General features: G+C 45.1%; 1 protein-coding gene across 1 annotated transcript in view; it reads right to left on the bottom strand.

Moving 5' to 3' along the window:
* SEMA5A (semaphorin 5A) overlaps positions 1 to 22,386 on the bottom strand; it is a 1,054,315-nt gene that overhangs the window by 216,612 nt on the left and 815,317 nt on the right. The window contains 1 exon segment of the mRNA XM_033929716.1: positions 7,489 to 7,632. Coding sequence (XP_033785607.1) covers positions 7,489 to 7,632 — 144 coding nt within the window.

Below are 22,386 nucleotides of genomic sequence, written 5' to 3'. Positions count from 1 at the left end.
GATTGGTGGGGCAGTTCTGGGGAGACAGTTTTTGGATGGCGGCCATTTTCAGAATTTGGTGGTTCGTTTGCAGGGGATAGTTTTTGGGATGGTGCATTTGCAATGTGGTGAGGCACCTGTGTATAGAGGTATTTTATGGGTATGGGGCAGTTACATAAGGTAGTTTTTAGAAGGAGTGGTCTGTGGGGGCTATATTTTGGGTGTGGGACAATTTGTGATGTGGCAGGACAGTGTGGGACAATTTGTGGTGTGGCAGGGCCAGTCATGGGGTAGATTTTGGGTGTGGGCAGTCTGTAGAGTCACATGATATTAGTGGGGACAATCTGCAAGATAGTGGTATAGCTGCAGGGAACAACTTGTAGTTTTTGGTAAGTTTAATGAGATCATTTTGGGGGTGAGGGTGATTGAGAGGTGGGGGTAGTTGTAGGACACGTTTTGGAGTTGGGGTATTTTGTGGGATGGTGGGGCAATTGTGGTGAGTAGTTTTAGAGATAGGGGAATTTTGTGCGGTGGGGGGGGTTATTTTGGGGAGTCAGGTAGTTTGAGTGGGTGGGAGAGTTGTGAACTTGGAGTCTGAAAGGAGAAATTCCCTAACTGCTATCTATGCTACTGAAGTTGGAACTTCTTTTCTCATTGATAGACATGGGCACATTTTTTTGGGTGGGGGAGGGAGTTATTTCTCTGGAATCTAAAGTTTGATCTTGCTAATGTGTCTTTTTTCCGTTTTTCCCTTATGTTAAGTTTTATCTGATTCCGTTAAACTTTCAGAGTTATTTTACCTCAAATAGACAAACAGACAGACAAGACATTATTAACCCATTTTGTATAAATTTTTTACAGCTTCCATTGAGTTGGGAAGAGTAATAAAGATGACCCTCTCTAGCCTAAGAATTGAGCTTGCATTTGCCCCTATAGAGGTATAAATTCAGACTACTGTTTCATAGAGGTATCCTTTAGCTAAGTTTCTAAACATCAGGTGTGTTTTTTTATATAGCCAAAGATCCATTGCAGAGATGAATCTGAGAAACTCTGCATTAACATAAGGAGGGAGGAGAGAGTTCAGCCAAGTTTTTGTAAAATCTCATCTGGCTTTCATTTCAAGATAATCAGCAATTTGTTCCCCCTCCCCCCAAACTGCCTTTTAATTTTCTTTTTCTCAGGACCCCAAGGGCTTGCATTCTACAGTACTTCAGCAAAACAAACCATGCAAGGAACGTCTGGGTGATCTGCGAAACTGCTGCCCTTTGCACCACCAGGCGGCCCCAGGGCCTATCTCGAGCAGTTATTATGTCAAATGAGACAGAGAAGCACAAATTAAAAAAAATATACCCCAAACTGCTGGCCAGTGAAATGTTCCTCCAGTACCTTTTAAGCCTCAGTCTGATTCGTATCTCTGTTATTAAGGCTGAAAAAGAGCTGTCGGGTTTCAGTCACATCTCTGCATTTAGGCAGTGCACCATGCAAAAGCTTTCCAAGAATGTAAAACCATGATGCATGTAGGCTACGGTTACCTGATGGCTGGGTTTCCCCGGACATGTCCTCTTTTTGAGGGCTCCATCAGGCGTCCGGACATTTTTTTGTTTTCATTTTTCTTCTTTTGTCCATTTTTTTTTTTCAGCAATGGTACGATTTACTTAATATTGGCTGTGCCGGTCCTCTGCCCCGGAACAGGAACTGACATCAGAGGGGGCAGAGGACCAGCACAGCCAACAGCAGAGCCTTTGCAGAGTGGTCCTGAATGAAAAGCAGTAGCAAGAGGGAACAAGTCAAGGAGATAACACGGGAAGGGGAGAAGTCCCTCTCTTCTTTTTCCCAGCCCCACTTTATTCTTCAGTGTGCTTCCATGCCACTAGGTCGCTTTTTTACCTCTCCCAACCTGGCTTTTCTTTATTGTACAACAGGTGTGGAAGGACACGCATGTGCCAAAACAGACACTCTTCCTCTGTTCAGCTTGGCAGCCAGCAAGCAATACCAACACCGTAGGACTATTAAACAAGATGAAATCGATGGGGTTAGGTGAGAAAACTAACTGCATGGGTCAATGATTGGCTGAGTGGAAGACTTCAGAGGGTGGTGGTCAACGGCACCCTCTCTGAGACATCGGAGGTGACTAGCGGAGTGCCGCAAGGATCAGTCCTGGGACCATCTCTTTTCAACATATTCATAAGGGATTTAACCTGGGGGCTTCAGGGTAAGGTAGCCACTGTTCGCCGACGACGCCAAACTGTGTAATATAGTAAGTGAAAGCAGTCTCAAGGGTAGTATGACGCAGGATCTGATCATGTTGGAAAACTGGTCCTCAACATGGCAGCTGGGCTTCAACGCTAAGAAGTGTAAAGTCATGCATCTCGGCAGCAGAAATCCATGCAGAACATACACCTTGAATGGAGTAGCACTAGCTAGGACTTCAGAAGAACGCGATTTGGGAGTAATCATCAGTGCAGACATGAAGGCGGCCAAACAAGTGGAGAAGGCCTCATCCAAGGCAAGGCAAATGATGGGATGTATCAAGAGAAGCTTCGTTAGCCGCAAGCCTGAAGTCATAATGCCACTTTACAGAGCCATGGTGAGACCTCATTCTGAGTACTGTGTGCAATTCTGGAGGCCACAATTACCGCAAAGATGTGCTTCGAGCCGAGTCGGTCCAGCGGATGGCCACTAGAATGGTCTCGGACTCAAGGGTCTCTCATACGAAGAAAGACCTTGGCAAATTGCAGCTCTATACTCTAGAGAGAGCGCAGGGAAAGGGGGGGACATGATTGGAGACATTTAAATATGTCACAGGAGTGTCGAGGTGGAAAACGACATCTTCCTTCTCAATGGACCATCCGTGAGCATCAACAAGAGGGCACGAACTCAAACTCAGAGGAGGGAACTTTAATGGTGACACCAGGAAGAACTTCTTCACAGAAAGGGTGGTGGATCACTGGAACAAACTTCCGATGCAGGTGATCAAGGCCACCAGCGTGCTCGACTTTAAGAATAAATGGGACATCCACGTAGGATCACTACGAGGGTCAAGCTAAAGAACTAAGTCATTAGCACCCAGACTTAATGGGGTGGGTCAGTAGAGTGGGCAGACTTGATGGGCTGTAGCCCTTTTCTGCCGTCATCTTTCTATGTTTCTATGTTTCTATGTAACAGATGCTGCGGCCACCAAGGAAAGAGCTGATTTCAAATGACTGCCCCTGTTGCTGTGGTCCCACTTGTCTGGAGCACAGTGGCCTATCATCTATGTCAGGCTCTGCCTCCTTTAGCTAGATTCCCCCCCTCTCCCCCCACCCAGGTGGGTTAAAAAAATTTTTTAAAACCACCTTTTTTTAGACTGGTTACAGAAGAATGGGAGTGAAAAAAGGATCCCTGGATGGAAAAGGGGAAGAGCAGAGACACAGGATGGAAGGATGGAGGGTGTGGAAGAGAGAGGGGGTCATGCTAAATGGGAGGATTGGAGAGAAAAATGGGACCCTAGATGGGTAGTGGGTGGGGGCAGTGCAAGAAAAGATAGGGGGTGCCATGGAGGGTAAGTTATGGGGCACAATTATAGCTTGTTATGGCTCTTACTGCATATGATAACCAACACTAAATATATCACAATGGACTAAGTCCTCTGTACTCCAAATACAAACGTAAAATCAGGACTTGTATGCATGATTGTTCCAAAATCTCTGAATGCATGTGCTCTGGGCTCTCAGAGACCTGCTTTGTTCAATTCACAGTTGTTTTGAAACAGTATATGCAGGTATATGGTATCTTTCATCGAGCACCGAGTGACATTCAAAACTATTTTAAAGTGCTAATGCTTTGTGCAAAAGTTACTATAATAGTGCCACTCTTACATGAAAACTTAAAACTAGAAAGCCCAGCACTTATCTTATTTTTTATTGCCAGTGCCGGTGCTTCTTGTTAGATATCAGTAGCTTCTTATGGCTTAACGCCCTACGGGACCCGTTTCACCATTGTACAGGCTTCTTCAGGGTCAAAATCAACTTTAGCTACAAATATAAAAATATATATTAAGCTTCTATTAAATTAACACACAATTATTCTCAACTTTACCCCAGATTACTCACTGTGCAACTTAGCTTCCGTTCTAAAGCATAATGGCGCTGGCAGCTAACAGACGCCACGCATGCGCTATTATACTGCTCCGATGTGATGTCATACTTGTCTTCACGCATGTGCTTTACTACATGATCAAACTCAATTAGACCTGAAGAAGCCTGAACAATGGAAAAACGGCGTTAAGCCATAAGAAGCTACTGATATCTAACAAGAAGCACCGGCAATAAAAAATAAGATAAGTGCTGGGCTTCTAGTTTTAAATTTTCATTGTAAGATTGGCACTTTATATTAATCTGTATAAAGTAAAGTGGGGGGGGGTTCCCCCCCACACCCCTCCGTCAGAGCCCTTTAAAACAGTCATTTTCTTCGGTGCTCGCTTCCGCATTGCACTCAGTTGTCTCCGTGCGCCTTTGTTCCGGCGCGCTTTTGACCTGACACCCTATCCGTTCAATGGATCTCAAAACATGACTCATCAGAGAAGGCAACCCTCTGCCAGTCGATGCAAGTCCAGTGTCGGTTCTCCTGTGAAAATTGCAGCCATTTTTTGCAATAAACCTTCGTGAGCATGGGTGTAGTCGCCATCCATCTGATCCAGAGCCCCATTCGCAAGAAGGTTTTCTGCACAGTCATTTTGAACACACATTTGGAAGCCCCCTGGTTCATTTGGACAGTGAGTTGCTCCATGCTAGCATGCTGATCAGCTTGTACCAACCTGAGCAGCCGATGTTCACTTATCGCATCGATGGTTCATGCTGTCCAACAGTTACCGCATTCAGTTATTGAAAAGGTTCAATATGTCCACTCAAGGTACACTTTAATCACAGCAGTCTGTGGACAGTTTACAAACTCTGCCATTTCCAAAATGCTGCTGCCCTAGGCCCAGTGGCCGATGATCATGCCTTTTTCAATGTCTGATAAAACACACTTTTTCCCAATGACAGCCACGATTGCTATATTGGCAACTTGCCGACATCCCACCTTATAACCCTTGAAGTCTGCAGGCAACACATGTATCCGTTCATTGGCTGCATGTCCCTGACATCAGAGGTAGGTGGTGGTCATAATAATGTGACATGACTGTGTGAAAGAGAACTTGTTGGATTAAATGCAAAGCTTTATTTTTGACATGGAATCAACAGAGTACATCATTCAGAGAACACTATCCCTGCTTTGAAGCATAGTCATAGTAGCATCATCAAGTTTAGGAAATGCTTTTCATTAGTAGAGACTGGCACAATTGTCAAAACTGAAGAGGCAATGAATGGAGAAAAGTATAGAAAAATCCTGAGCAGGAAAGCTGAACCTTAAAGGGGCAACAGTGACCCAAAACATATAGCCACAGTTACAGTGGAATGGGTAAGGAACAAAAGGGTAAGTGTACATGAATAGACAGTCAAAATCCCAATCCAAAATCTGTGACATGACTTGATTGCTATCTATCAATTCTCCTCCAACAGAACTTAACAGAGCTTGAACAGTTTTGTAAACACCCAGCTTTAATTGCTCTTGAAGATGCTTTCACTAAATATTCTCTAGCATATAGGGGTAGAGGCTTATCCAACTATTGCATTTAAGGTCTCATTGGGTTATATTCCTTCTTCCTAATAAGCACATTTCCCTAAAAGGTATGGAGTATGGTATGTTGATGAGTGGAAAAAGCACAACATTTAAATGTGCATATGTCTAATGCACTGACTCACCAAATTGCAAAAGAGGTTTAAGAAAATATATACTTTCTATAGCCACTGTATGTGTGTTTCACCATTCTAAAGCACAACAATCTAGATAACTTTACTGTTAGGATTCTATTCTTAAAACCTTGAAAGTAGTCACAACTATTCCTCAACTGGACACTCAAAAGTGGGATTAATGATCATAAATGCCCTTCTTATAATCATACAATAAACTACTTCTGTTTTAACCTGGCAAAGTGATAATAACTAGAGCTGAAAGAGTGGAGGGGGGCATAATCAAAAGAAACGTCTAAGTCCGACTTAGGCGTAGGGTGCTAGTCGCCAAAAGTCAGCAGCAGCAAAATATCCATTCTTGAAATGTCCAAAATATTTTTTTTTCATAAATCATCTCTCTATACATCCAGGCATTTCATTGTCCAGACCACCACTATGTCTATATATATACCACATTCTCAACCAAAAATTTGTCCAAATCTAAAACGTCCAGAACAAGACCATTTGGATTTGGGAGGGGCCAGAATTGTGATGGACTGGCCATCCAGACATGGCAAGAGAGCTGTGGGGCACCTTACAGGGCACTGGTGCAAATTTCACATAAAGGGTGCCACATAAACATCTCACCAGAACTCCCTTATATGTCATGGTGAGTCCCCCCAAACACCCCTAAAACTCACTGCGCCCACCTGTCTACAACCCTGGTAGTTCTTATGGCTGCAGGTGGCACCTATAGTATATGGCAGTACAGTAGGGTTTAGAGGGGTTTTGGTAGGCACAGATATTTCACCATGAATGTATTGGTTAGAGTGGCTTATGGGCCTAGGTCTTCCTCTCTGTGGTTCACTAGCCCACCCCCCAGACTATTTAAGCCACCTCTGTTTAGCTCTATTAGCTCTTCCTGTGCCAGATGCTGATGTTCCAGAAGCAGGTATGTACGTTTTTATTCTAAAATTTGTGGGGGTGCGACGGGGGTTAGTGAACATGGGGGAGTGTATAGGGGTCTTTACTTTGTCCCTGCAGTGGTTACTGGTCACTTTGGATACCTTTTGGACACATAACTATCTTTACATCATCTAAGTCACAATGTATAAGTTCCATCTAGGCAATCTGGTCAAACATTTGATTATCCCTGCAGGATGACTAAGTCTAGGTTGGCCCACATCTTGCCCTAAACACTCCTCCAAAAATGTCCCTTTCAGCTCTGGACGTACAGTGGCATTCAAAGACTTAAAAAGTCCCTGGATATGTCCAAAAAGCCATTTCGATTATTGGCACATGGACGATCTAACTTTTAGATCGTCCAAGTGAAATTACAGAATGTAAGGCATTTTAATTTTCTGCATTGCAGTGCAATGGTTTGCCCTGTTGGATATGAGCATAGGTGGCTTGGAATTCACACACCGTATAACTGGTTGTTCAAAGACTCGATTTTCTAATGACAGAGATGAAAGGGATCTATGTATGCTGCAGCACATTCCAGTCACACTAACTGATGTGAGCTACAATTGCTTCAGAAGAACCCGACTGTGAAAACAGAATGCTACAATATAGTACTTGCTCTCATTATAGTCGTAAGACAAGGAGGTAAATGGAAATAGAAAGACCACAAAGGAAGAAGAAGCAGAGAGTAAAGGGGAGACACACAAGGGGGAAACTTAAAATGCAAGAGTAAATTAAAGAAATTAAAAAATCAAAATCAAGAAATATTGGAACAGGGAGTGAAATGATAACTTACCTCTCCTCTCGATTCTGCCCCACGCACACTCGCCCCCCATGGCGAGGAGTAGGATTGCTGCAGGAACGCTGGCGGACTTGAAAGCCTATTCCACAGCTGGTGCTGCAGGGTGACCATGAGGTCCAGGGGGTCCAACCTCCATTCCTGTTGGAATGAAGATGCAAGTTATGTTGCAGAATTCAATGAAGGACAGATTTTGTGGCTTTTTATCACTACCATTTGCTGCCAGCACTAAGTTTAAACTACAGTGTCTTTAAAGCAAGCCTTAGCCCATTCTTATTTGAGGGATAAGGGAGACTGGATATAGCTATATGAAACTTTATGTTTCTTAAACACGTCAGAATTAGGTCTAGCATTTCCTCAATCATATCCCCCTCAGTCTGGAACAAAAGATTAGGTTCTTACCTTTGCTAATCTTCTTTCTTGTAAATCCACACTCTATTCCTAGACAAGTGGATTATTTTCCTATGGTCGCCAGACAGCTAGTAGGGGTATCAGGTCAAAAGCCGGGACAAAGGCGCGCGCAGACAACTCAGCGCAACGCAGAGGCACGTGCCGAAGAAAATGACTGTTTTAAAGGGCTCCAACGGGGGGTGTGGGGGGGAACCCCCCACTTTACTTTATACAGATCATGCCGCATTGTGGGGGGTTTGGGGGTTGTAACCCCCACATTTTACTGAATACTTCACCTTTTTCCATATAAAACAGGGAAACAGTTATGTTTCCAGTATAATGAGGGCGGTTACAACCCCCCAAACCCCCCACAATGCCGCCGCGATCTGTATTAAGTAAAGTGGGGGGGGATTCCCCAACAAAATCTCCCATCGGAGCCCCTAAAAACACTCTTTTTCTTCAGCGCGCGCTTCCGTCTTGCGCTCAGTTGTCGGCATGCGCCTTTGTCTTCGAACCGCTAGTAGAAAGCCTCAAACACACAAGGGGGCATAATCAAATAAAAAAAGCATCTAAGTCCCCTTTTGGCCTAAGTCCTTAAACATTCAACGCAGAAGCAGGGAAAGTGTCCATAACAAAAACAAACGTCCTTGTTTTGATTATGGCCTTCCTCTGCCTAAACGCCCAATCTCCACTACGTCTATACTTTTTAGCCATAATGAAACAAAAAAATGCCTGAGCCCCAAACTTCCAACAGAAGGGCTTTTAGGTGAAGGAGGAGCCAGTCCTTCGCCTAAAAGCTGGATTCTGTGACCGGTATCTGTCAAAAACAACACCGGTTACAGAATCCCCTCCCCCACAACCATCCAGGCAGGAGGATGCCCAAGACCTCCTGCCATATCAAACCGCGAACCCCCCCCTCCTGACAACATCGGGGCAAGAGGGAGCTCAAGCCCTCTTGCCCCGGCCAACCACGGCACCCCCGATGATAATGGGGCAAGAGGGAGCCCAAGCCCTCATGCCCCGCTGATTAACATCAGGCCAGGAGAGAGCCCAAGCTCTCCTGGCCCCAGCGACCACCCCCCCCCCCGCGACTGGCTTGGGCCAGGAGGGAGCCCAAGCCCTCCTAGCCCCGGCGACCACCCCCCCGGTGACTCGTTCGGACCAGGAGGGATCCCAGGCCCTCCTGCCCTCGACGCACCCCCCCCCCCCCCCAATGACCGCCCCCCCAGAACCCCCAATTGCCCCCAGCCGACCCGCAACCCCCGGCCCATGTGCCTCAGGCCCCGCCCCCAGGAGGGACCTAAGGCTCCCTGGCCTATTCTGATTGGCCCAGGCGCCTTAGGTCCCACCTGTGGGCTTGGCTTTGGGACGGCTGGACCAATCCGGCCCCTTTCTGCCGTTGGCTGCCTTCTGGACAGGCGGGTTTAGCACCCGTCTGTCCGGCCAAATGGAAAACAGGTACGGGGAAGGGGGGTGGGGGGGGGCGGCCGGGGGGTTGCGGGTCGGCTGGAGGGGAGATTGGGGGTTCTGAGGGGGGCAGTCGTTGGGGGGAGGGGGGGTTGTGTCGAGGGCAGGAGGGTCTGGGATCTCTCCTGCCCGTAATGTAGTGCGGGGTGGGGGTAGGGGGTCGCCTGGGCCAGGAAGGCTTGGGCTCCCTTCTGGCCCGAAAGAGTCACGGGGGGGTGGTCCCCGGGGCTAGGAGGGTTTGGACTCCCTCCTGGCCCAAGCCAGTTGCGGGGGGGAGGCGCCGGGGCCAGGAGGGCTTGGGCTCCCTCCTGGCCCGAACGAGATGCAGGGGGGTGGTCGCCGGGGCCAGGAGGGTTTGGGCTCCCTCCTGGCCCATTCAAGTAGTGGCAGGGGGGGGTCGCCGCGGGCCAGGAGAGCTTGGGCTCTCTCCTGGCCCGATGTTAATCGCGAGGGGGGGGGGGGTGATGGATCACAGCAGGAGAGATGCCTCATCTCCCCTACCGCGATGCCATCACTCCTCTACTGGAACTGCCGCGACTCATGGCAGGAGAGATAGGGCAAATCTCCTGCCGCAGGTCACGGCAGATCGGGTAGAGGAGTGATGGCATCGCGATAGGGGAGATGAGGCATCTCTCCTGCCGCGATGCTTGCGGTGGGTAGGTTGCTGGGCCGCTGAACTGATGGTGCCAGCGGCCATCAGCTCAGCGGCCCCTTTTTCAGCACTTAAACCTGGTTTGACTACGTCTAAGTCAAAAAGGTCTAAGTGCCGACTAGGCAACCTGTAAATGTTTTGGTTATACCTGTTGTACGCCTAGGTGTAGATCGGCCCACCTCCCACCCACTGCCCGCCCTTTCCCCTCCTCTAAACACACCTCTTTTCTCTCTGTGCGTTTAGTGGCAGGGGCCTAAGCTGTTTTTAGATACGTCTAAAAACCAGCTTTGGTTATGGGTACTTGGACGATCAGGCTTTTTGATCGTCCAAGTAGCCATTTAGGACACTTTTTAGACTTTTTTTTTTATTATTACCCTCACAGTATTTTCAGCCCCTCCCCTCATACCTCAGAAGTGCTCCCCAGGAATCCAGTTCATGACAAAGCAGACAATGACACTTGTAGAGGACAAAATAAAAAGAGAGATACTCCCTGACAAATAAGTTCAATCTGCTCACAACATACAATAGCATAGCAATCACAAATAATTGAATCAGGTCATTAAACAGCATAAAACCTGAAAGAAACAGCCTGCACTAATAGAAGGGGGTATTAAAACTTGCGACCCCCCAAAGGAAAGCATTAAACATAGAAGAATGGTATGCTTAGAAAGGTAAGAGCAGAAATCAGCTTACTAGTATTCACTAAGGCAGGCAATCGGCAAATCAGCAATTCCCAGGGCAGGTTCCAGAAATAGAGTGTGGATTTACAAGAAAGAAGATTAGCAAAGGTAGGAACCTAATCTTTCATTCTTGTACAATCTCACTCTATTCCTGGACAAGTGGGACATAACAGAGCAGTCCTGTAAGTAGTACATTTTAATTTACAATAATTTTTATTAAATAAAATAATAAAACAATCAGGTTCAATATATGAACAGATGAATGTAAAATGTAAAAGTAATCATGTATAACAGATAAATATAAATGTAAACATATCTTATAATAATTAAGTGAATTCAATTGTGTTTTAAATACAATTATAATAGGCCTGTAGAGTCAGGGTGGGATTGATGAGCCCACTGCCAATCTGGAAGTACCAAAACAATATCTTGCTTGGTCATCAGAGTGATCCTGCAAAACCTGGTGAAAATATGGAAAAGGAACCAGGTAGCCACCCTGCGAATCACCTCCAAAGAGAACACCGACAACTCTGCCCAAGAGGAATAAATTCAGAATAAGCCCTCACCAAATAGGGGGACTTCCTTTTTACCACTATAGAAGCAGAGGAAATAGCCATATAGATCCATCTGGAAATTGCAGAGGCATGAGTCTCATCTGTGACCTGCAGGCAACAGGATCCTGTGCACAACTAGGGACCACACCCTCTAATCATCAGTATTTACAAAAGTAGACACATCCAACGTGCCGGAACCTGAAAAAATCTTCAAAGCAGATCAAGCAGAAAAATTAACATCCATGGAGGTAAGCCTTGAAGACGTACACAAGCGGATAGATAGATTAAAAACTGACAAATCTCCGGGCCCGGACGGAATCCACCCTAGGGTATTGAAAGAACTAAAGAAGGAAATAGCAGAACTACTACAGCAGGTTTGTAATCTATCCCTGAAAACAGGCATGATCCCAGAGGATTGGAAGATAGCTAATGTTACGCCCATCTTTAAAAAAGGATTGAGAGGTGACCCGGGGAACTACAGACCGGTAAGTTTGAGTTCGGTTCCAGGGAAGATGGCGGAAGCGCTGATAAAAGACAGCATTGACGAGCATCTAGAAAGGAATAAACTGATGAAAACAAGCCAACATGGCTTCTGCAAGGGAAGATCATGCCCAACGAACTTATTGCACTTCTTCGAAGGAATTAACAAACGGATGGACAAAGGGGACCCCATAGACATCATATACTTAGACTTCCAAAAAGCCTTTGACAAGGTACCCCATGAACGCCTACTTCAGAAACTGAAGAACTATGGGGTGGAAGGAGACGTACACAGATGGATCAAAAATTGGTTGGCGGGAAGAAAGCAAAGGGTAGGAGTGAAGGGCCACTACTTGGACTGGAGGAGGGTCACAAATGGTGTTCTGCAGGGGTCAGTACTTGGACTGCTGCTGTTCAATGTATTTATAAATGATCTAGAAACAGGGACGAAGTTTGAAGTAATAAAATTTGCAGACGACACCAAACTATTTAGTGGAGTTGGGACTAAAGAGAACTGTGAAGATTTACAAAGGGACCTGAACAAACTAGAAGAATGGGCGATGAGATGGCAGATGAAGTTTAATGTAGAGGAATGTAAAGTCTTGCATGTAGGAAACAGAAACCCGAAGTACAGCTATACGATGGGAGGGCTGGTAATGGGTGAAAGTACCCAAGAAAAGGACTTGGGGGTAATAGTGGACAACACAATGAAGCCGTCGGCACAGTGCGCAGTGGCCTTTAAGAAGGCGAATAGAATGCTGGGTACTATCAAGAAAGGTATTACAACCAGAACGAAAGAAGTTATCCTGCCGTTGTATCGGGAGATGGTGCGCCCACATCTGGAATACTGCATCCAATATTGGTCACCGTACCTTAAGAAGGATATGGCGATACTCGAGAGGGTTCAGAAAAGAGCAACACGATTGATAAAAGGTATGGAAAACCTTTCATATGCTGAAAGATTAGAGAAACTGGGGCTCTTCTCCCTGGAGAAGCGGAGACTTACAGGGGACATGATAGAGACTTCCAAGATCATGAAGGCCATGGAGAAAGTGTAGAGGGACAGATTCTTCAAACGTTCGAAAACTATAAGAATGAGAAGGCATTCGGAAAAATTAAGAGGGGACAGATTTAGAACCAATGCTAGGAAGTTCTTCTTCACAGAAGGGGTGGTGGACACCTGGAATGCACTTCCAGAGGGTGTGATAGGACAGAGTACAGTTTTGGGGTTCAAGAAGGGATTAGATAATTTCCTGAAGGAAAAGGGAATAGAAGGGTATAGATAGAGGATTATTATACAGGTCCTGGACCTGATGGGCCGCCACATGAGTGGACTGCTGGGCATGATGGACCTCTGGTCTGACCCAGCAGAGGCACTGCTAAAAAAAAAAAAGTAACAGTAGGAAGCTGGACCTCCAGGCTAATGTGGAAGACAGAGATCACTTTCAGAAGAAAGGAGGGAACAGTGCACAAAAACATGCTGGAATCCATGATTCCCAGAAAGGGAGCCCGACAGGAAAGAGTCTGAAGCTCAGAAACCCAGTGAGTGAAAGTAAAGGCCACATAAAGACAGTCCTAAGAAAATAAGATTTGCCGCTGCTGGGTCAGACCAGTGGTCCATCGTTCCCAGTAGTCCGCTCAGGCGGTGGCCCTTAGGTCATAGACTAGTGCCCTATTTGAGTCTAGCCTTACCTGCATATTTTCGGTTCCAGCAGGAACTTATCCAACCGTTTCTTGAATCCCTGAAGGGTGCTTTTCCTTATAACTGCCGCTGGAAGAGCGTTTCAGATTTCTACCACTCCCTGGGTGAAGAAGAACTTCCTTACGTTTGTATGGAATCTATTCCCTTTTAGTTTTAGCGAGTGCCTTCTGGTTCTCTTCACCTCGGAGAGGGTGAACAATCTCTCTTTCTCTACTAAGTCTAGTCCCTTCAATATCTTGAATGTTTCGATCATGTCCCCTCTCAGTCTCCTCTTTTCAAGGGAGAAGAGGCCCAGTTTCTATAGCCTCTCATTGTACAGCAACTCCTCCAGTCCCTTAACCATTTTTGTCGCTCTTCTCTGGACCCTTTCGAGTAGTACTATGTCCTTTTCATGTACGGCGACCAGTGTTGGACGCAGTATTCCAGGTGGGAGCGTACCATAGCCTGGTACAACGGCATGATAACCTTTTCAGATCTGTTTGTGATCCCCTTCTTAATCATTCCTAGCATTCTGTTTGCCCTTTTTGCTGCTGCTGCGCGGACAGTTTCATCGACTTGTCTACAAGTACTCCCAAGTCTTCTTCCTGGGGGCTCTCTCCGAGTACAGCAACGGACATCCTGTATTTGTGCATACGATTTTTGTTACCGACATGCATCACCTTGCACTTATCCACATTGAACCTCATTTTCCATTTCGCGGCCCATTCCTCGAGTGTGGTTATGTCTCATTGTAGGTCTTCGCATTCCTTCTGTGTCCTCATTACTCTGAATAACTTTGTACTGTCTGCAAATTTAATCACCTCACTCGTCGTGCCAATTTCTAGGTCGTTTATAAATATGTTGAAAAGCACAGGCCTGTGAGATCTAGCAAGGGTGCTCTTGCCAGAGGTTCATATGGCAGACGAGCCAAAGATTGGAAGACCATGTTGAGATTCAAAGATGTACAGAGCAACTGCAGGAAAGACCAAATTCTCAGTGCGCTCCTCAGAAAACAGGCGACATCCGGATGAGAGGCCAAAGAGCCCCTCAGAGGTATAGGACCTCAGCAGGAGAGATCTGCGATCTGGACCCCTGAAAGAAACCACAGCCAGGCCCATTGTCAGCCAGTTGCTCAGATATGATTGTACCAGGACTCCTAAGGCTCACAGATGGACTGCCACCACCACCAGCACCATGGGGAAAGTTATGGGCATCATCATTAATCCGAAGGGCAGAGCCACAAACAGATAGCACTGTGGCAGACTATGGAAGCACAGGTACTTCCTGTGTTCTGGAAAGATGGAAAAAAAAAGATAACCCTCCGTCAGAACCAGGGAAGCCAAGAATTACCCCAGAGCCACCAAGGCAATCCTCAAATGCAGTTTCATCCGGAAATGAGGCACTTCAGTCACATTAACCACATTGAGGCTTAGGAGTGGACCCCAGTCATCGGTGCCACACTGTGGAATGATGAAGCATATCGAGTATCAGTCGGAACCTGAGTCCTGCTCCAGAATGGGCTCCATGGCTGCAATATCTAGCAACCTGCGGGCAGTGGCCTCCATCCAGGCTGCCTTGTCTGACCTCCCAGCAGAGGAATCCTGGAAATAAACCTGCTGGGACAATGAAACTCGAGCCTGTAGCTGTCCCAATGGACTTCCAGAACCCAACGGTCTGAGTTGATGGCCTGCCATTCCATGAGTAAGGCCGAAAACTGCTTCCTGATCTGCGGAGGGGTAGCCAGAGGCCTGGCTCCAGAACTGTTTCTTAGAGGGCACCGCTGGATGGTTCATCAGGAGTTATCAAACCTCTGCCTGGCAAGATGGGCAAGACGCTGCCCAGAGAAGCCCCCAAGTACTGATGGGAATGTCTGAATGGATAAAAGCAAGGGCACCCCAAGCCCCTGAAGGGTCAGGGCCCATAATCTTGCAAGGACCTGGTGCTGCGGTCCTGCACTTTAGTCATGAGTTCAACCAGACCTATGCTAAACAGGAGTTGCACCTTAAAGAGTAACCTATTTAAGGGTGCCTTTGAGGATGAATCACTGGACAAGAGCTGGATCCACCACATCCTGTGTGCCAAAATGGAACAAACCAACAGCTTGCTAAAGTCCTCCGAGTGTTATCAGAAGGGTCCAGAGGGGGTGGCTCCTGCCCAGATGAGGGGGTTTCCCAAAAATGTATTTACATGATGTCTCGGGCTTCTTTGGTAAAGTAATTGATGCCAGCCGCCCCTCTGCAGGCATCCAGGCTGGCTGGGGGACCCTACTCTTTACAGGGTATGGAGATTGTGCCCGGCTCCCCTGTAGAGACCCAGGCTTGTGCGCCAGCAGTTGCCATGGCTGACCAGGAGTGAGGGATGTTGCAACTCTTGCGGATATCCAAAATCAGGATCCGGGTGTACCCCAAAATCTAGGTGTAGATGTAGATCCCACAGTGTGGGGAATTTTTTATATCTGCACATCTGGATGATTTGATTTCTAAATCCCTCCAGGAGTTGAAACTGGAGGATGGTCTGCTGTGGACTGCTCTCTCATGTGTAATGAGAGATCACAGTTGGCTTCCTTTCCTGTTCATCTGGCCTAGTCAAGATGCTCACAGACTTTGGGAGGTGCCTGAGGGCCCCTTCATATGCACCAGCGCTATGGCTCAGCTCTACCCACCGGTGAATGCTTTGGACCAGTTTTGTATCCCTGTAGGTTGATTCCATGATGGCACAGGTTCCAAAATGCACTTCTCTCCCCAGTCTTCGGGAGGGTGGGGGAGGGGGGTTTCTGAAGGATGTACAGGACAGCTAAGTGGATTTTATCCTCAAACAACTCTTTGACTTGGCAGCTGCTGGGTGGTAGGCAGTGGCAGCCTTTTCCTTTGTGGCAAGAGCAAGTCATTCTAAGATCCGCCACAATTCAGATACTTTTGTGATTCGGGATCTCGGCTCCCTGTTCTTGGGGGTGGATAATGGGGCGGATGTTCACTGCCTTGTCTTCTCTTTCACGGAGGGCTATCTAGAAACATAGAAACATAGAAAAAAGCAGCAGAAAAGGGCTATAGCCCACCAAGTCTGCCCATTCCAAGTATCCCCTCCCCTGAATTTACTCCTTTAAAGATCCCACATGAGTATCCCATTTTCTCTTAAAATCCGTCATGCTACTGGCCTTTATCACCTGGAGTGGGAGTCTGTTCCAATGATCCACTACTCTTTCGGTGAAGAAGTACTCCTGGAGTCGCCATGAAACTTCCCTCCCCTGATCTTCAGCGGATGCCCTCTGGTGGTCGAGGGTCCCATGAGCCAGAAGATATCTATATATTGTTACACTGAATGGATGTCTAAGGAATGACTATGGAGTTTATTAGTCTAATTGGTGAAATTGTATAGCTTGTAGATTTAAAAAAACTATGATTAAAATGGAATAGATTTAACCAGTATTAAAATGCATTCAAGATAGTATTGTATTAATTACAATTCTATAAACTGCATTTAACTTACTGGACTATTTTATTTCACATACTGAGGCTCTGCTTTTTTTTTTTTTTTTTTTTTTTTTTTCTAATTCAACACAGATATTCTATGTTAATTAAAAAGGAGAATGCCATCCTTGACCTCTAATGGTTCCCACCAAGAGTTGGATGACTTCAAAGCACTACATGCTACTATCAAAGTGATAACAAAAGTAGGTTAATGGTGTTCAAGTTCCTGGAGTGATAAACTCTGCATTTCAATCTATTGCTACATTTCTGCTCCTTTGTTCCTGCTTCTGAAAACCTAAATGAAATGGAATACTGTTAAGATCAGCAGAAAGAAAATGATCTTTGATATCCATGGGGTAATTCTATAAGTGGGCTTCTCACTTTAAGTGCCCTGATGCTATGCAGTGAAACCCCCTTCTATTAAAAAATACTATGATAACTTTAAGCTACGTGTGTAAGTGGCAGCTTACCCCTTGCCTAGACATGACCTGATATTGCGAAAAATACTCACCATTGATTGGGTGAATATAGGGGATTTTTACACATGCTTATGTTCTACAGCTCTTCTAAATTTGCACCTCCAATGTGCCAGTTACTAGTCCACTCATTTGTGCTCCTTTGCACATGCACAAATGTCCTGATGGTGTTTATAAACCTTTATGAGTGAATCTCTTTTAGAACACTTAGGATAAAACTAAACCTGATGTTCTGGTGCAAAGTGTAATTATTTACCTGCTAAAGGAGTTAGACAAAGTGATGAACAAATATAATATAGATATCAGAGAAGAACTCTGTGGCAAGTCAAGATAGGGCAACTTTTGCAGGAGCAGTACTCACAACCCCCAAAAGTGCATGAATCTTAGTCCTCATGGCACAAACCCTGTCATCCCGACTGAGAATACATGGCCACAAGAGTTTAACACAACCTCTTGTATCACTGCAAAAGTCAATATGTACTTGAACTTGAAATTATTCCCCTCAATCTATAAACTTGCACAAATAATTTTTATGCTTACCTCCTCCTAATTCTATGAAGAGCTTTAAAAGTTGAATGCTCAGTTTTGGATGTATACCTAAATTATACATGCAATTTAACTGAATATTAACTAATTAGCACCAATAATTGGCATTTTAACAAGCAATTACTGGTACTAATTAGAATCAACTACAAGTAACACGTCTAAATTTTACATGTCGGTCAAACAAGGGAGTGCAGAAATAGGCAGATCATGGACAGATCAAGGGTGTTACTTTATATTACACATGCAATTATAGAATAAGGGCATCTGTGCCTAAATTTAGACACATACATGTGCACCACATTTTTGCTGGTGTAAATGGCCGTGCCTACATTTGGTTGCAGTCCCCAGTCTTAAGTGCCGGTCTGTAAACCAAACCCAACTAAGCATAGCTCACAGAACAGTGCTTTTCTCTGCACTGATTTTTTTTAGGCACATTATATAGAATTCAGCCCTTAGAGAACAAAATTGCATTCTTAGGTTATAGAATAGTGCCAGTAACATGCATAGCCTAACTGATAAATTAGGTGATAATTGCCACTAATTATATAATCTTAGGGCACAAATACATAACTTCTAGAGGGAATGCAGATATGGGATGAGTATGGCGAGTCAGGGGTGTGACCAGCACTTATGCGCTAAGGTTAAAAAACAGCAGCCTTTGACACGGTTTAAGTGGCCATGCCTTAAAATAAGTGCATAAATGAAGGCTTAAGCAAGTATTTTATACCAGTATTTATGTGTGTAATTGCTGTCAAAGAATTTGTGCTTTAGGCGACCTGCACATTACCCTCGCTATATACACATGGTATCAATTTGTACACTGTACATTCTCTTCTACAGAGCTTGAAACATTCCTATGGTCTAACATATGATTGCAATCATGAACTAAAATGACTCATTCCCTCTTGAGTGGGGAAGCAAAGCAAAGGCTTTATTCCAGTTTATGAAGCAGGTATTGGAAGCCATGTGGAAATCTCCAGGGAGAAATGTATTCTATTCAATTTCATGTATTATACAGTATTTGGAGTACGTTGCAATTTTACGTGATGGGTTTTATTTGCCATTCTGTAATTGAAAAGACAATATTTATGTAATGTTGGCTTAAGGTTGTATCAATTATTACTACTTTGCCCTTGGAAATTAGGCCCTTAACACGATGTATAAAGACCAGCTGTCCATGGCTTCTGATACAATACAAGAAGGCCAGATATTTCAATGTGGTGATTTCAGCACTATAACGTGGACTTCCAAAGATTCATTGAAAATAAAAAAACAAACACAAAAAGGTGGCCAGACTGAAGTTTGACAATGTTATATAAACTATGACAAAAAATACTATAGAGGTGCATAAAAATATCTGCAATTAATCTAGACTTTTGCTTTTGTTAAGCAGCATCTCATGGCAACAATGAAGAATTAAAAATTTGACCTTCCTGTTCAGTTCAGACTCTCATATATTTGTATTGGGATAGAGATAGATCTAACAAAACTGTGGAACACATATATTTTGGTGTTTTTCTCTTTTGAATATTAATTTTCTCTTGTGGGGGCAATTTTATAACAGAACGTCTATGGTGGTAATTCTATAAATTGGCACCTTGTTTTAGGTATATGACAATTCGATTTAGGATGGGCTAAAGAGATCTCTAGTAATTTAGAACATGAGGAAGGTGCTGGACAGATTTTTACGCAAATGATGTATTGGTTTGGATAGACTGGAATGAGCTTTAACAGTAACTCCAGTAGTTCTGGGCAGACTTCTATAGACTAGTACCATGGACCGTTCAGGTCTTTTTAAACATTGACCGCCAAGGGCTGATTGAGATTAGAGAATGACACGGTGAAAAAATTGGTCCCCGTCACCGCCCCGTCCCCGTCTCACCATCCTCTGCACCGCCCCGTCACCGCCATTCCCTTCACCGCCCCGTCACCGCCACTGCCACCCCATTCACCGCCCCGTCACCGCCACTGCAACCCCATTCACCACCCCGTCACCGTCACCGCTGCATATATAAAAGCCTCAAACGGGTACGATTTTATATACTTTTCTAATATCTCCCCTATGTATCTGCCATTGCCCCCCCCTGTGTCCATATTCCATCCCCATGGCATGTCCCCTTTTTGTCTCTGTCCCTATGCCCCATGCACATAATTTCCCCTCTTTCTGTTACCTTCCTGTGTCCAGATTTCCCCTATCTTCCTCTTCCATACCAGTGTGTCTCTTCTTTTCAACCCCATCTAGCTTTTTTCCCTCTTTCTTCCCCCCCCCCCCCCACTGCTTCTAGCATCTGGCTCACCTGCCTGTCCTTCCCTTTCTTTCCTGCTGTGGGTTTTTCTTTCCGTTTTCATCCCCTTGGCCCAGAATCCTTTTCCCTTTCACTCCCTCCTTACAGTCTGAGCCGGGAACACGGGTGATCGCACGGTCCTCGCAGCCCCCACCCGCCTGCCCAATCGATCCTAGTGTTTAGCCAGCTCTCTCCCTTCTCCTCACCTTAATTTGCAGGCTTTCTTTTTCAGCGACCTGCACGCTTTCCCAAAGAGCCGCACACGCGCGGCTGCTCAGTGTTCAATCTTCTGCTCTGCTGCAACTTCCTGTTTCCGGTTGCGTCAGAGCAGAAGATCGAAACTGAGCAGCAGCGGGTGCGCGGCTCTCTGATAGTGTGCGGGTCGCCGAAAAAGAAAATCTACAAACTAAGGTGAGGAGAAGGGAGAGAGCTGGCTAAACACTAGAATCGATTGGGCAGGCGGGTGTGAGCTGCGGGGACCGCGCGATCCTTCATGCCTCACTGCGGGGACAAGACCCATTCACCGCCCCGCGGGCGGTGAATGGCATTGTCCCCGTCGCCGCAGCGACTACTAGTTTTCTTCCCCGTTTTCGGCGGTGACCCGCGGCTAAAATGCGGTGGCCGCGGGTAAACCGCCACCGTGTCATTCTCTAATTGAGATCTCAATATTCAGCACTAGGCCATTTCCAGCTACCTGCACTGGGTATCTGGGTCATCAGAGGCTGCTGAAAGTTATCTGTGTAACACTGATATTTAATTCTAGTACCCGGTATCCAGTCAATTTAGAACTGCTGTTTACTTGGCACTTGCACTGAATATCAGTGATGAACGGATAATTCCTAACTCCACCCTAGGACCACCTGAAACTAATCAGAGAGTGCCACAGCAGTCTGTGCAGATATCAGCAGAACTCTCCAGTTAAGTGCTGCTGAATATCTGTGATGGACACAGTCCATCACAGATATTCAATGAGAATTAACTAGGTAGGAATGAGGGGCATTCAATAATTTATCTACCTCAGTAGGAAAGAAAAGAGTTTTTTTTTTTTTTTAATTGTTTTATTTATCAATATAATCCTGATAGCTCCATACACTTCATCCACTTTTCCTGAAATGACTTTAACCCCTTTGAAAAGAATTCTTCTGCTTGACCTTCAAACCAGAATCTCATAGCTTCCTTAACATCTTCATCATTTGAAAACCGCTGTCCACGGAGAGATTTCATCAAAACTCAGAACAGGAAATAATCCAAGGGAGCCAACTCAGAACTGTAGGGTGGATGGTTCAGCTGCTGAAACCCCCATTCTATGATTGTTGTGATATGTGCACTGGCACATTGTCGTGAAGCAATACCATACCTGCTGTGAGTTTTCCTCATCTTTTCTCCTTGATTGACTCCTGCAAAGCAATCATTGTGTTGGCATAACTCTCTCAAGTTATGGTTGTTTTGTATGGTATGAACTCCAGAAGCAAAAGTCCTTCATCTTCCCAGAAAACAGTTGCCATGACTTTGCCTGCAGATTTTTCTGTCTTGAACTTTTTGGGGGTAGGGGATGACTTGTGCTTCCACTATATTGACTCCATTTTGGACTCAGGATCTCTGTGATAGACCCAAGTCTCATCTCCAGTCACCAAATGATGAAAAAAAAAATTAACTTGGACTTTATAGAGTATCTCAAAGTTCTCCTGATAGCACTGGAGCCTCATGGCCTTCTGACATGGTATCAGCATTCTTGGAGCCCATCTTGCACTAACCTTGGACATGGCATGCCCAACTTTTCATGAATTATTTTCCAAACTGTACCTGTCAAGATGCCCATTTTTCAGCTATTCGGGAAACCTTAATTTTTTTAAATCAATAATTCTTTATTAAGTTCATATATTTCTATAATAACAGAAATCATCATGAAATCGACAGTACCCATGGAAATATAAGTAGGAAAAAAGATATAATATAAAAATCTAGACATATGTTAACTGCTTGTTAGCCCACAATAATTGAAGGAGGAGATGTAGAAATAAATCAGAGTAACATTAGGATAAATCCATAGGAAACTTAGTGGACATCCTGAAGTGGGCCTAAAATTAATTACAAGCTTATTCTTGTCTATTGACAGGGGTACTTGCTGTTACCACACCTTTCTCAACAATAAATCTAGATAATTGTGATGAGTCAAAGAAAATATACCTAGCTCCATTATAATTAACCAAACATTTA

Source organism: Geotrypetes seraphini, chromosome 2 (assembly GCF_902459505.1).
Source record: "Geotrypetes seraphini chromosome 2, aGeoSer1.1, whole genome shotgun sequence".
Classification (NCBI taxonomy): Eukaryota; Metazoa; Chordata; class Amphibia; order Gymnophiona; family Dermophiidae; genus Geotrypetes; species Geotrypetes seraphini.
This window is presented reverse-complemented; position numbering and strand designations above follow the sequence as displayed.